We start from the raw sequence: 15,025 nt of genomic DNA, 5'->3' as shown, positions 1-15,025 counted from the left end.
ATGACCTGAGCCGAAGGCAGCTGCTTAACCAACTGAGCCACCCAGGCGTCCCCTTATTGGACCTTTTAAATGAGTTGGGATTTGGGGGCGCCTGGGTGGCTCAGTGGGTTAAAGCCTCTGCTTTCCGCTGCAAGCACAGGCAGGCAGAGTGGAAGGCAGAGTCAGAGGGAGAAGCAGGCTCCCTGCGGAGCAAGGAGCCCGATGTGGGACTCGATCCCAGGACGCTGGGATCATGACCTGAGCCGAAGGCAGCTGCTTAACCAACTGAGCCACCCAGGCCTCCCTATTTATTTTTTTTAAAGATTTTATTTATTTACTTGAGAGAGAGACAGTGAGAGAGAGCATTAACGAGGAGAAGGTCAGAGAGAGAAGCAGACTCCCCATGGAGCTGGGAGCCTGATGCCCGGGATCATGACCTGAGCCGAAGGCAGTCGTCCAACCAACTGAGCCACCCAGGCGTCCCGTCAATATTTTTAAATTTATTTTTAAATATTCATTTATTTTTAAAGATTTTATTTATTTATTTGAGAGAGAGAGATCAAGAGAGCAGCAGAGGCAGAGAGAGGAAGCAGGCTCCCCCCTGAGCAGGGAGCCCAACTCAGGGTTTGATCTCAGGACCCTGGGACATGACCCAAGCTGGAGGCAGACAGAGCCTCAACTGACTGAGCCACTCTGGCACCTCTGTCAGTATTTTTTTAAATAAATAAAAAGATAATGTAGCCTCATGAAAGTTGGTTTTGAAAAAAGAGGACTAAAAAAGTCTTAGTCTGAACTTATAGTTCTGGCATTATGTTGTTTTAAATCATCTGCAAAACTTTCCCACAATAAATAGATAAAATGTGTTTCTAGATAAAACATAAAAATAGGTGTTTTAAGGCTAATATATAGAGAAAGTGGGGGAAATTTCCAGGAGTCAGAAAGACAGAAGAAATAGAAACTCAGTGGATGCTACCCCTAGATATTTAAGCATGATAAAAACATAGAACCACAAGAAGACCTGTACACAAATGTTCATAGCAGCTTTTTCATAATTGTCAAAAACTTGAAACAACTCCAGTGCCTGTCAACTTGTGAATGAATAAACAAATTTCATTGTATCTGTACAATAGAATAATCAGGAATGAAGAGGGGTAAACTACTGATAACATGCAACAATGTGGATGAATTGCAGAACCATTGTAGGGAATGAAAGAAGTCAGAAACAAAGATTACATATTGTTTGATTCCATTTATGTGATATTTTATTAAAATTAACACTATAAGGGGCACCATGGTGGCTCAGTTAGTTGAGTGTCTTAACTCTTGGTCTCTGCTCAGGTCATGATCCCATGGTTTGGGGAATTGAGCCCCATATCGAGTATAGGGCTCAGCGTGGAGTTGCTTGAAGAATTCTCTCCCTCTGCCTCTCCCCTCATCCTCAGTCTCCCTCTCAAATAAATAAATCTTAAAAACAAACAGTGTAAGGACAAGAAACAGATCAGTGGTTGCCATCAGAAGAACTTTTTGGGGGTGATGGCATTATTCTTACAAGGCTGAATAAATTTGTCACAGCTCATTGAGCTATATACTTAAAAAGGATGAATTTTAACATATGTAAATTATACCTTTTAAACTGATTTAAGAGCAAACTCAGCAGATGGTTAGTGAAGTGTAAGATGAATTTGAACTCTCTAGGTGTGTAGGACACAGCTTATGTATAAAAAGAGTTCCTTTATACCCATACCAAATTGTGGATAGTAGCTATTTCTGGAGAGAGTGAATGGAATATGATTGGTACAGAAATTTCAGCTATATCTGAAACATTTTATTTTTTAAAAATATTAAATATATCAACAATGCTAATATCAGACAAGAATGAAAAGTCAATACATGAGTGCTTTCATATTATATTCTGTATCTTAAAGCATGCTTTAAATATTTCATAATATAAAAGTCCCTAAATCTCTATTTCTATCATTTACATCTTCGTGCACTTTACCTTTTGGGACATATCCACATTTATATACATATTTATATAGTTGAAGCTAAATGTAAGACTTTTTTTGTCTTTTTAAAAAATTTTTATTTAAATGCAATTAGCTGGGGTGCCTGGGTGGCTCAGTCATTAAGTGTCTGCCTTCGGCTCAGAGGGATCGAGCCCCGCGTCAGGATCCCTGCTCTGAGGGAAGCCTGCTTCTCCCTCTCTCATTCCTCCTGCTTGTGTTTCCTCTCTTGCTGTGTCTCTGTCAAATAAATAAATAAAATCTTTATAATAAATAAATAAATAAATAAATTCGATTCGCCAACATAAAACACATCATTAGTTTTTTTTTTTAAGATTTTATAACTTTATAAAATTTAAGATTTTATAATTTTATAGGCGCCCCGCATCATTAGTTTTTCATGTAATGTTCAGTGATTCATTAGTTGCATATAACACCCAGTGCTCTTCATTTCACGTGCCCTCCTTAATTCCCATCACCCTGTTAGCCCATCCGCTCCCACCTCCCCTCCTGCCACCCTCAGTCTGTTTGAACCTCAACATCCAAAAAACAAACCAGTCAAGAAATGAACAGAAGACATGAACAGACACTTCTCCAAAGAAGACATACAAATGGCCAACAGACACATGAAAAAATACTCCACATCACTTGCCACAGAAATACAAATCAAAATCACAAGAGATGCCACCTCACATCAGTTGGATTGACTAAAATTAACAAGACAGGAAACAACAAACGTTGGTGAGGATGTGGAGAAAGGGAAACTCTCTTACACTGTTGGTGGGAATGTTTTCTATCTTTTTGCTTTTCTTATTTTATTTTATTTTATTTTTTAGCTGCATGACATAAATCATTTTTACTAACTTTTATTTAAAATATACTGTGGTAGGTACATCTGGGTGGCTCACTTGGTTAAGCTCAGTCTGTCAGCTCAGGTCATGATCTCAGGATCATTAGATCAAGCCCTGTATTGGGCTCTGCTCTGGGTATGGAGCCTGCTTAAGATATTCTCTCTCTTGGGCACCTGGGTGGCTCAGTGGGTTGAAGCCTCTGCCTTCGGCTCAGGTCATGATCCCAGGGTCCTGGGATCAAGCCCCACATCAGGCTCTCTGCTTGGCAGGGAGCCTGCTTCTTCCTCTCTCTCTGCCTGCCTCTCTGCCTACTTGTAATCTCTGTCAAATAAATAAAATCTTAAAAAAAAAGAAGATATCCTTTCTCTTTCTTCCTCCTGTCCTTGACCCATGCTCAATCTGTCTCTCCATAAGTGAATGAATGAATGAATGAATTAATGAATGAATGAATAAAGTAGCAGAATAGTTACTAAATTTCTGGCTAGAGGTTGGCTTATTTTGCATGTCAACCAGTATGTTCACTTTTGATGATCTGCTTTTTCAAATAGGAAATTTTACACTACAAAATAGGATCAGCATAGTATAAATCTTAACTTTCTTACTAATTTTGTATTTGGCAGATCCCATTGAAGAAGATGTAAATCTGCTATTTGGTTCAGTGCAGGAAGTACTGAAAGCAGCAGTTATGGCTGATGCAGATGTTTTATCTGAGACATTTCAGCTTCTGGTAAACTCTGCCAAAGACTTCAGTAGGAGACTGTGGGGCTTAGTGCCAGTTGGCCTGTATCTTCCAGCTCCTCCATTGTATTGTCCTCAGCCAGCTGTTCTTAGTGAAGTAAGCTTAATCTTTTAATTAATTTAAAATTGATTTTGTCTAAATTTTAAAATAATCAACTTCATAATAATTATCAAGATAAGAATGCAAGCTCTGAAGACAAATTTTCAAATCCCAGCTTTGCTGTTTATTAATTGTATAATCTTAAGCAATGTACTAAGCTGTTTAAGTTTCCTTATCTGTAAAATGCTGATGTTTATAGGAACTGTAATAGCATTATTGTGAGGATTAAATGAGATACCCTGTAAAAGCTCTTACCTTAGGGCCTAGGACACGTAGTAAGCAATCAATAAATGTTAAAATTATTGCAATAATAAAACAAAATCAAGAAAGAGTTCTTTTTATCCAGATTTTTAAAAAATAGACATTTGTTTAGGGTAATACATAACGAATGTCAGAATTTAGAAGCCATACATTGTTTCAGTCTTTTATTCACCTCATTGTCTTTGCCTCTTTTGAAAGACTTACTGTGTTTTTTTGTTTGGTAGGTCATTTTTTTTCTCCTGCACTCTTCTGTCATAAATAGCAATATGGTGTTCCTCTCAGGAACTTTTTCTCTGCTCTCATGGTATCAGAATTAGCTGGTTTTAAGATTTAAAGTATTAATGCAAATTATTTACATTTAAATAATTTTTTACATCTGATTAATATTTTGAAGTGATTCTAGTATTGTTTCTTCACTACTTACTGTTTTAGTATGAGCAACTTATCTGCTTTTTTCTTTTTTAAGAGGTTTTGTTCTAATTTGCTATAGTTATGTTTCAATAGGTTTAAAATATTTCATTTATTGATATTTCAAATGTCATATGTTATACATGGAAGGAGTAAATTGTCCATCATATTTCTTAGTAATTCATCTTTTTTGTCACATCTCACATTCTGAGTCTTCAGTACAAATAATTCAATAAGTTTAGAAATTAAGAATATCATTTAAGGTATTTTTGGAATGTGCTACATTGATTCTAGTTCAAGTGGTTGCGATCCTTAGTACTGATTCATTTTATTACTTTTTAATAAAATAATCCTGAGGAGTAGGATTTCTCCTAAATATCACTCTGTATCAATTAGAATTCTTTAGGTTGGAAATAATAGAAAACTTGGTCCAAATTGGCTGGCCTAATTAAAAAGCCCAGTAATAGGGTAGTCTTCTGACTCAGTTATGTTAACATAGATTTGAGCTCTTCCTCTCTAGTTTGTTTTCTAAAGTGTTAGCTTCAGCTTAAGTCTGGCTCCCTTTGTGGGAGCAGGGTGGCTCCCAACAACTTTTAAGGATACCTTGTCTATGTCCAGAGAGAGAGAGGGAGGTGGAGAAAGAAAAACAATAGAATTATTTCTCCCCCATTATTTCTCTCCCTCAGGGTACAGAGATTCACTCTTGGCTAGGGAGAATGCAAGGTTCTGTTTGGCAGTCCATTAGTACCATTGGAGTCAGGAGTGGTAGGCTTTAACTGTTGTAGGGGAAGTCTTGGGTTTAAGGTCAGTTTAGCCCTTTACATTGTTTGAGATGAGAGAAATATTTCCTTGACACTAGCAATAGCTATAGTTGAAATCTGAGGCCACCCCTCAAAATTTCCCTTGTAAATCTCAAGGAACATTTTAGTTTGAGAAACACTGTATTTATTTTCTCTTTACCCCTTAAAATTTTCATATTACTAGCTATTAAAATCATTGGTTATATTTTCTTCAGGAAGATGGTGATGATCTTCTTTTAAAAGCTGAGAAAGAGAACCGCCAAAAGGTGTCTGGAATTCTTCAACGGGTCCTCTTGCTTTTCCGGGCAGCTCGGTGTTCTTTTCCTGTGGCACAGTGGTACATCTTGCAGTTGAGATGGGCAAGAAAAGTCATGCAGAAGGTCTGGAAACGTCTTAGTCATTTATGTACTGTTAAACTATTTAAATCTACTAATATTTATTCATATTTACAAATACCTACAATTATGACAATTTTCCAAGGAATCCTATCTTATAAAGGCATAGATTTCAGGTTTGCTTATAATAAGCAAGGCTGTCATCCTCTTCTACGCTGACTTCCGCTGAGCCATAGCTGCATCTTTACCTGATAAGCGGCCAGACTGGACATCTGCTCACATGTCCCTTATCCAGATGCAAGCCCTTTATAAGCTTGTTGTCTGTCTCTTTGAAATGTGGAAATAAATATTATTAGTGCCAAACATCTTTAATTCGGCCCCGGATTATATTTAAATGTTTTTGGTTTTAAGTAGGCTCTATGCCCAGTGTGGAGCCAACATGGGGCTTGAACTCATGACCCTCAGATCAAGACATGAGCTGAGATCAAGAGTTGGACCTGACTGAACCACCCAGGTGCCCCAATCCTTGATTATATTTAAAACAAGAATCTACAACTTTTCTTAGTAGAACCTTTAGAGAGACTTTGAGAAGTTACCAAGTTCTTATTGAAAATTTGACATTTTTTTTTTTAGAAAGAAAGGTTTGTAAAATTTGCTTACAGCTATCATAGAATAATAACATGAAATTGTACCCTTTCTGTATCTTGTCATCCCAAAGTTATTTTCAAAGCGTGTTTACTAAGTAGGGCAAAGAGTTTTCCTGTGTTATTGAAAGACTGGTTTTAATAGTTTCAAGATCTACTGAGTCTGTTTTTTATAGAAGACTTCATTTTTAAAAAATTGTTTAAGGGGTGCCTTATTGGCTCAGTGGGTTAAGCCTCTGCCTTCTGCTCAGGTCATGATCTCAGGGTCCTGGGATCAAGCTCCCCATCGGGCTCTCTGCTAAGCAGGGAGCCTGCTTCCTGCCCCCCCTTCTCTGCCTGCCTCTCTGCCTACTTGTGATCTCTCTCTCTGTCAAATAAATTAATAAAATCTTTTTAAAAAGTCATTTAAGTAAACAGTTTTCTACAATAAATTTGGAAATTAGATTCACATAGAAGTTTGATCTGATGTACAAATCCTGACAGTAATCTCACTTAATCTAGCTTTAACTAATTTAGCTAGTGTAAAGACTGTGTTAAGACTTTAGAGACATAGTTGAAGACATGCCTCCTATAACTAGCAGGCCATAGATTAGAGCCTTTGTGTGTGTAGTCATTGCTACTCTGATTGCCCAGTGCCGTGTGTGACTTGCAGCTTATCTTTAGGCCTGTTGTCAACCCTTAGACTATATACAGAAGTGACACATAAATTCCCTCTAATTCACTATTCCTCAAATTTTTCTGATAGTTTTATTGTTAGCCCATGAATTTACTGATGTTGGGAGAAGTTCCAAAAATGTGGAGATCCATTCTTACAGAAATTTGTACAATTTATAAGTGATTCCCTATATCGCTGTGTTCTCTACCTCCTTCATTGAGACTTTATTGGGCGTATAACTTAATTACAAATTTGGTTGTAGTAAATTGATGTTTTCTAATTGGTTGGAATGTTGGAATGCTTGTTGCTACCAAAATTATAGGGTCTTTATTCATGAAAGCAAAAAATCACATTTCTCTTAAAGTTGCATAACAAAATAGGGACTGTTGGCTGCAGGAATCTGAATGCTTGACAGGAAGCAGAGATCGGATTACAAGATAGCTCATGCACATGGCTAAGAAGTTTGTGCTGGTTGTTAGCAGGAGGCTTCTCCTGAGCAAGTGATCCAAAAGACAGCAAGGTGGAAGCTACAATGCCTTTGTGATTTAATCCCAGAAATCAGTACAACCACTTCGTATTCTGCTAATTAGAAACTAGTTACTTAGTATGATCTACACTGAAGGGATGAGTTTTAAAGAAGTTGTGGACATATTTTAAAACCACCATATTATTACACCAAAGCTAACAATAATTAGTAATTAATGTCTAATACCTGGGCCGTAATAAAATTTCCCTGATTTTGAAAATGTCTTTTTTTAATATTTTTTTAAAGATTTTTTATTTTATTTATTTGACAGAGAGACATCACAAGTAGGCGGGGGGGGGGGGGGAAGCAGGCTCCCTGCCGAGCAGAGAGCCCTATGCGGGACTCGATCCCAGGACCCTGAGATCATGACCTGAGCCGAAGGCAGCGGCTTAACCCACTGAGCCACCCAGGCGCCCTGAAAATGTCTTTTTAATAGTAGGTTTTTTAGAATTAAAGTCCAACCAAAGTTCACCCATGTTTGGTTATGAGCTTATAGGAAGGTCTATATTATAAAGTCTGACTCATAAAAATCAACAGACTTACCAGTATCAAACTTTATACCAATGATTTCAAGGATATAACTAAAAGACTTCGGTGAAGCTTGCAATTGCATATGTTGCTACCAAGGTTTTACAGCTGTGGGAGAATGTGATCTGACCTCTGTTTAACATCATGACATAAGAGAGTATCAGTTACTGAACATCTCCTTTAATTATAGAGCTTGTGTGACATTTCCACACAATTTACTCCATAAATCCATGCATTCTATGTTTATTTATAATAACCAACCTAGCTAGGCTCTGTGTATCTAGTAAATACTGTGCATTTGTTTGACAAAATGTCCGTTATTAGCATGATTACAAGGGGATTTGATGAGATTCTCTCTTTATGGAAGTGAATAGAAGAGGGAGAAAGCAGGTTAGAAACCTGCTAATCCTTTCATTTTCAGGCTTATGTCTCTTAGATTCCTTTTCTTTTATTCCATAGAAATTTCCTTTAATTTCTGGGCGCCTGGGTGGCTCAGTGGGTTAAGCCGCTGCCTTCGGCTCAGGTCATGATCTCAGGGTCCTGGGATCGAGGTCCGCATCGGGCTCTCTGCTCAGCGGGGAGCCCGCTTCCCTCTCTCTCTCTCTCTCTCTCTCTGTCTGCCTCTCTGTCTACTTGTGATCTCTCTCTGTCAAATAAATAAATAAAATCTTAAAAAAAAAAAGAAATTTCCTTTAATTTCTTTTCTCTTCTTGATTTGTAGAGAAACATGGTAATTTGTCTACTGTATTGTGCATGTGTTTGATAGTTTATCTCTTTGGTGTCATTTAACTTATTCCTCTTTCCTTTTATTTCCCTGTTAGTAATTACTCTACACTCATTGAGGTACAGAGGCTTCATCAGGTTCACATTTTCTTAGAAATGGGTCCTTCATAAATGGTGTGGTATACTTCCCTGTTGCTTCATATCATGTGACACATAGGACTTTTTATCTCACTTTTAGTGACGGTGAAATGGATTCATGAGTTTGGGTTGTGTTTTACCCACTCATATTCTCCATCAGGCCAGCAACTTTTTACCTAATTGAACATTTACTCATAATCCTTGCTGGAGTCATTTCTTTATTAGGAGTTGCCAAATGGTGACTTTAATTCTTTCACTTAAGTTTTTTGAAAGTTATATAGGTAGATATAACTTTTGTCATATTTATTTTTAGATACTGCACATAGTTTTATTTTGGAGGAGAGATGCTTAAATATCTTTTTTTTCTTTATTATGCTTTTGGGGAAAGTCAGGACAAATAGCATTAAATTCTTTCTATATAGGCAAAACTGTGTGATGAAAAAAATTGATTGAAACCTTTTCTCTTTTATGACCTAGCCTAATGAATTTCTTTTTTTATTTTTTAAAGATTTTATTTATTTATCAGAGTGGGGGGAGAGAGAGCGAGCACAGGCAGACAGAATGGCAGGCAGAGGCAGAGGGAGAAGCAGGCTCCCTGCTGAGCAAGGAACCCGATGTGGGACTCCATCCCAGGATGCTGGGATCATGACCTGAGCCGAAGGCAGCTGCTTAACCAACTGAGCCACCCAGGCATCCGATGAATTTCTTTTTTTTAAAGATTTTATTTATTCATTTATTTATCAGAGAGTCCACAAGCAAGGGGAGTGGTATTCAGAGGGAGAAGCAAGAACCTGCTGAGCAAGGAGCCTGACGCTGGACTCAATCCCAGGACTTCGGGATCATGACCTGAGTTGAAGGCAGATGCTTAACCAGGCATCCATAGTCTAGTGAATTTCTTGAATTAAATTTGTGAGCTAAATTTCTGAAAGTACAGCTCATGTCAGGGATATTTTCTTACATAATATAGGAACCATGGGGTGTTTTCCATTCTATATGGTTTATCTTACCTGCCCTGTTTGTTCCATTATACCTTCCTTAGAAATAGATGCAGATGACTGATAATTAACATATTCTGTCATTCTTTCAGATTCGAATGAAAGGGTCCCTTCCTTCATTGAGTCCTTTCCCTCAGTCATTACTTAATTACTGTAAAGGAGGGGTAGCATTCTTTCGACCTGGAGCTGCTGGAGACCACAAGCTTGATGAAGTTTCCATTAAAGCAATAGGTTTGTCCAAAATTAACTGCTTGCTTAGAAATTAGGCCTAAATATTAATAATGATATATATACAATTGATTTGAGGAAGTTTCTATACAACGGAATACTATATTGGCAATGAAAAGACAGTATGTGTATGTTACCACCAAGGAAAGATATCCAGGATACATTAAGTGAAAAGAAGACCTAATCTCAGCCCAGCATACATAGTATGATTATATTATATCTTTGTGTACTTTTATTGCTTTTAGTTAAAAAATTGTCCAGTAGTGGAAAGTATGTTTCTAGTATTGAAAAATTTTAAACTTAGTTGCCTATCATAAGGGATTTTCCAAATAAACTAACTATCCAGTATTAAGTAGAGCTGTGTGTATTCGTTTTGAACATTATCTACAATAGGCTATGAAGCTTAAAGCAAGTAAACTACTAGTAAATAGAGTAAGTTATTTACTCCAAAAATGTTTTCAATATTTTTATGCAACTGCCCATGCATGAAATATTCTAGAATAATGTACATAAAAGTTCTGAAAGGATTCTCATGACTTTTATATAAGGTGTTGGCAATGGACATATGTTTCTTTTATAATCAACAAAATAAAGATATTTATTTTGGAAAGAAAATGAGCAGTGGTGAAGTTGCTATTATATGAATGTACATACTCATCCAGTTTTTCATATTTGTATTCCTGATTTAGGTTGCTTCAGAGAACTTTGTGCTTTGTGTTGGATGCTACATATTCGTGATAAGTTATCTTATAGTTGCAGGCAGTATCAGAAAGCAAGAGAAAATGTGGAGGGAAAAAAGGTATTTACTTGCATAAGAATAAGGAAAATGAACAAATATTATTTGAGAAGTTATTGCTTGATAGAAGATTTTACTACTTATAAAAGTCTTTCATTTGGACTCCTGATCTGTCCATCTAAATTGAAAAGGAAATGTATTTCTCAATATCCTTTTAGGACCTCGAAGTGGAGTTTGATTCCTGCATGGTTGAGCACTGTCTCAGTGCAGTGGAGTGGGCATACAGAATGCTGCCCTTCTCTCGATTTGCTAATATCGAAGAACTTATTCAGGATCTAATTTTGAGCCTTATTGGAGAATTGCCACCAATCAGAAAGGTAATGTGAATGTAGTGAAAACAAACTAAATGAAAATCAGAGACTTCAAAGGATTTTTGCTTTACTTTAATTAAGAATGATGTTGCTCATAAAACTCATTTTCTAAATTTTTCTGAAGGTAGCTGAAATTTTTGTGAGAGCATTTCCCAATCCTGAGGACATAAGAGTTCCTTTAAGAGAAAAATATCACTCTCTTCAGCAGAGACTCAGACACTGTGTTGTAAAAGGTAGTATTTGTCATTTCTTACGTATGTGATGAATTACAGAAGATTTCTTGATTTCTAGTGCTTATATTTTTATGCATTTCTTCTTTCTTTGAAGATAGTACGAGAAGGCAGAAATAAGCACTCCTCCATCACTGAAGCACCAGTTTTGCTTCGGAACCAGACAAAGCTGACTTCACATCATGGCTCTGTCAGTTAATAACTGTGTGACTGTAGGCAATTTGCTCAGTCTCTATGGATCTCATTTCCTTATTTGTAAAATGGGTATACTAATACCTAGTTTGCGAATGTGTATTAAAAGATTAAGCGATGCCTGGGTAACTCAGTCAGTTAAGCGCCAAACTCTTGATTTTGTCTTAGGTCGTGATCTTAGGATTATGAAATCGAGCCCCACCTTGCTGGGGATGGACCCCACTTAAGATTCTTTTTTTCTCCCTCTACAGTGCCCTCTACATGCTCTCTTTCTCAAAAAACAAAACAAAACAAAAAGATGAGGATAAAATATATAAAATGAGCATATGGAGCTTTGCATAATGCTGATATTTTATTTTTTATTTATTTTTTTTTAAGATTTTTTTTTTTATTTATGTATCAGAGAGAGAGAGAAGGAAAGAGAGTGAGCACAGGCAGACAGAATGGCAGGCAGAGGGAGAAGCAGGCTCCCTGCCGAGCAAGGAGCCCAATGTGGGACTCGATCCCAGAACGCCGGGATCATGACCTGAGCCGAAGGCAGCTGCTTAACCAACTGAGCCACCCAGGCGTCCCAATGCTGATATTTTATTGAAAACTAGTGTTCTTCCTCTTCCTTTATGGTTATTTGTATTTCTAATTTTATCCTCTACAGTCAAGATGCCCTTGTAGAAATTTTTTTTCTTGTGGTTAAAATATATACATAATATAACATTTACCACTTTTAAGTATATAATTCAGTGATATTAACTACATTCACATTGTGGAAATTTTTTAAAAATTCAAATTACCCTCTTTTTTATAACTATAGTATATAAGTCTAGTTATGTTTTATGATTATGCATTATTATATTAATATATTTCTGGTTTATATTTTTCTTAATACTTTCTTGACATTCTCTAAAATGTCCTGTTTATGTATAATAATGTTTAAATCATTTTTTGTAGGCAACCTTGAAAAACTTCCCTTTCTAATGTTTCCTGTTATTTAAAGTCAGAAAGGTGTTTTTGTTTCTTTGGCTAAAATTATATTCATTTTCTCTTATTTACCACTCTTGGGAATGGAAAAGTTGTCACGATTCTTTTTGTAATGATCTGTCTCATTTTTTAAATAATTAAATTACTTTTTTTTTTTAAATTTATTTGTTTATTTGAGAGAGGGAGAGTGAGTGCAGGGAGCGGGGCAGAGGAAGAGGGGGGAAAGAGAGACTCTCAGGCAGGCTCCATGCCCAACGGGACCCTGACATGGGGCTCCATCCCATGACCCAAAGATCATGAAGTGAGCCGGAAGCTCAACAAACTGGGCCACCCAGGAGCCCCAAAACAGTGAAATTACTTCTTAAGTTTTTGTTTTCTAGGGCATACATTCTTATGGAGTCTGGATTCTGTCCCTTTTATTGTTCTTTAATGGACCTTCTCTAACTTTGGCAATTCTGCCTTAAAATGTGGACCATAGCCTTCTAACAAATATTGAAGAAAGCATGCTCTGTAAGAATGTGGAAATAAATCTTAGTCATCAGTTGGATTCCTTGTTCCCACAAGGGACTGGAATTGGGTCCCCCTTTGTCTTGAGAGGAAACATTTTAATTTACTCTAAGACCTTCTTTTTTTTTCTTTTATAGGTCCCCAAACTGAGGAAATGATGTCTGTTATTATGCATTCTATTCATAAAGTGAGAGTGAAAGCCCTAAAACGTGTGCAAAGAAATATAGGCTCTTTTGAGATGAATATCTGGGAACCACTTGAAGAAGAAAAACCAGCTGAGGTTCCAGGTTTTGATAGGTTTTCCTTAGGAACTAGTTTGAGCAGGAGCACACTCACAGAACTGGGGAATTCTCTAGTCCATAGTGATGCAGATACAGCAGACACCTTCTCAGAAGCATTGTCAGCTGAAGAAAAAAATAGGATACATGTCTACCAAAGGTACTGTTGAGATCTCTTAATAGCAAGTATTCACTTTCTTTTGAAAAAAATATTTTCAGTATGTTCATGTGACAGAGGAGCTGATTTCTTGTCTCTTACTGATTGTACTGTTAACAATATGAACAATAAATGCTACCCTCCCTGACTCACGAGGATGTTAGGAGTATAAAATGTACAATTGAAAATATTATTGAGATATGAAATAATTTTGCTACCTGATAGTATAAAATCAGGTCAGTAGATGAAATTCTAGAGTTCATTGGGGAGATTTTAGTTTAGTTTTTTTTTTTTTTTTTAAGATTTTATTTAGTTATTTGAGAGAGAGAGAGAGAAAGCATGAGCATGGAGGGAGGGGCAGAGGGAGAGGGAGATGCAGGCTCCCAGCTGAGCAGGGAGACCCATGTGGGGCTCAATCCCAGGACCCTGGGACCATGACTTGAGGTGAAGGCAGATGCTTAACCATCTGAGCCATCTGGCGCCCCATTTTAGTTTTCTTAGTAATCTTTAGATTTAAGTAATTTAGAATTATTGGGTTAGCTAAATTATTTCTTTAATGATTATTTATTTATTTATTTGACAGACAGATCAGAGGCAGGCAGGGGGCGGGCGGGGAAGCAGGCTCCCCGCTGAGCAGAGAGCCCAATGTGGGGCTCCATCCCAGGATCCTGGGATCATGACCTGAGCGGAAGGCAGAGGCTTTAACCCACTGAGCCACCCAGGTGTCTCAGCTAAATTATTTTTAAAGGTTTCCAGGGAAAGGAAATTGCACATTCATCTTTGAAACTTGTCTATAAATTGTTGAGAAATTCTTATCATTTAAACTTCTATTGCTCTAGCTAAATTTTTTTCTTTATAATTCCATTATCTGCCATTCAGTTTATCCTTTTCATGACTAGAAGTCTACAAAATCAACCATAATCGTGTCAAATGAAATAATTTTATCTACTTCAAACATAAACATCTGCTTAAATCATACCTAATAGTATTATAAATTGTGAGCTTGTTTCGCCAATTTTGGTTACACTGGAGGCTGCTTATTGTGACTTTTTAATAAGGAGAGACATGGTGCCTTCAGTCAGGTGCCTTAATACGAACACTTTCTTTCTTTTATTGAGGGAACTGGGAATCTGTGTTCTTCCCTAAGGACCATGTTGAAAGGAAACAGATTTAAAAGTAATTATGACTGGCAGTTAAAGGGTTTGCCTAACAGGTTTAGTAGCAGCAGAAAGTTTTGAAAAAATTCCCGACTTTTGTGTAGCAGAATCTTGAGAGCAGTCCTGCTTGTTGCACATTGTACAGGGAAAGCTGAAAAGGGCAGATGCAAAAAACAAGAAACCTTAAATTAATATGTATGTTGGTGGCTTATGATTTTTATTGACTTTATATTCCTAAATTCCGACATATTAGTGGAACAGTTTTTTGTTCCAGAAAAAAATTCATATTTTTTAAAGTGAAATTTCTGTGAACACATTTCAGTCTTTTTTAAAATATTTTTTTATTTTTTTCAGTCTTTTTTTTTTTTTAAGATTTTATTTATTTATCAGAGAGAGAGGGGGAGAAAGCGAGCACAGGCAGACAGAATAGCAGGCAGAGGCAGAGGGAGAAGCAGGCTCCCTGCTGAGCAAGGAGCCCGATGTGGGACTCGATCCCAGGACGCTGGGATC

General features: G+C 37.0%; 1 protein-coding gene across 1 annotated transcript in view; it reads left to right on the top strand.

Moving 5' to 3' along the window:
* Positions 1 to 15,025, top strand: part of CPLANE1 (ciliogenesis and planar polarity effector complex subunit 1) — a 138,771-nt gene that overhangs the window by 43,315 nt on the left and 80,431 nt on the right. Inside the window, exons 19-25 of the mRNA XM_059416317.1 lie at positions 3,454 to 3,668; positions 5,356 to 5,520; positions 9,777 to 9,915; positions 10,602 to 10,711; positions 10,867 to 11,025; positions 11,144 to 11,252; positions 13,061 to 13,366. Of these exons, the coding sequence (XP_059272300.1) occupies positions 3,454 to 3,668; positions 5,356 to 5,520; positions 9,777 to 9,915; positions 10,602 to 10,711; positions 10,867 to 11,025; positions 11,144 to 11,252; positions 13,061 to 13,366 (1,203 nt within the window). The remainder of the gene's footprint in view (positions 1 to 3,453; positions 3,669 to 5,355; positions 5,521 to 9,776; positions 9,916 to 10,601; positions 10,712 to 10,866; positions 11,026 to 11,143; positions 11,253 to 13,060; positions 13,367 to 15,025) is intronic.

The sequence above is a fragment of the Mustela nigripes genome, chromosome 12, assembly GCF_022355385.1.
Source record: "Mustela nigripes isolate SB6536 chromosome 12, MUSNIG.SB6536, whole genome shotgun sequence".
Taxonomy (NCBI): domain Eukaryota; kingdom Metazoa; phylum Chordata; class Mammalia; order Carnivora; family Mustelidae; genus Mustela; species Mustela nigripes.
Note: the sequence above shows the minus strand (reverse complement) of the source record. Positions and strands in the feature narration are given on the sequence as shown.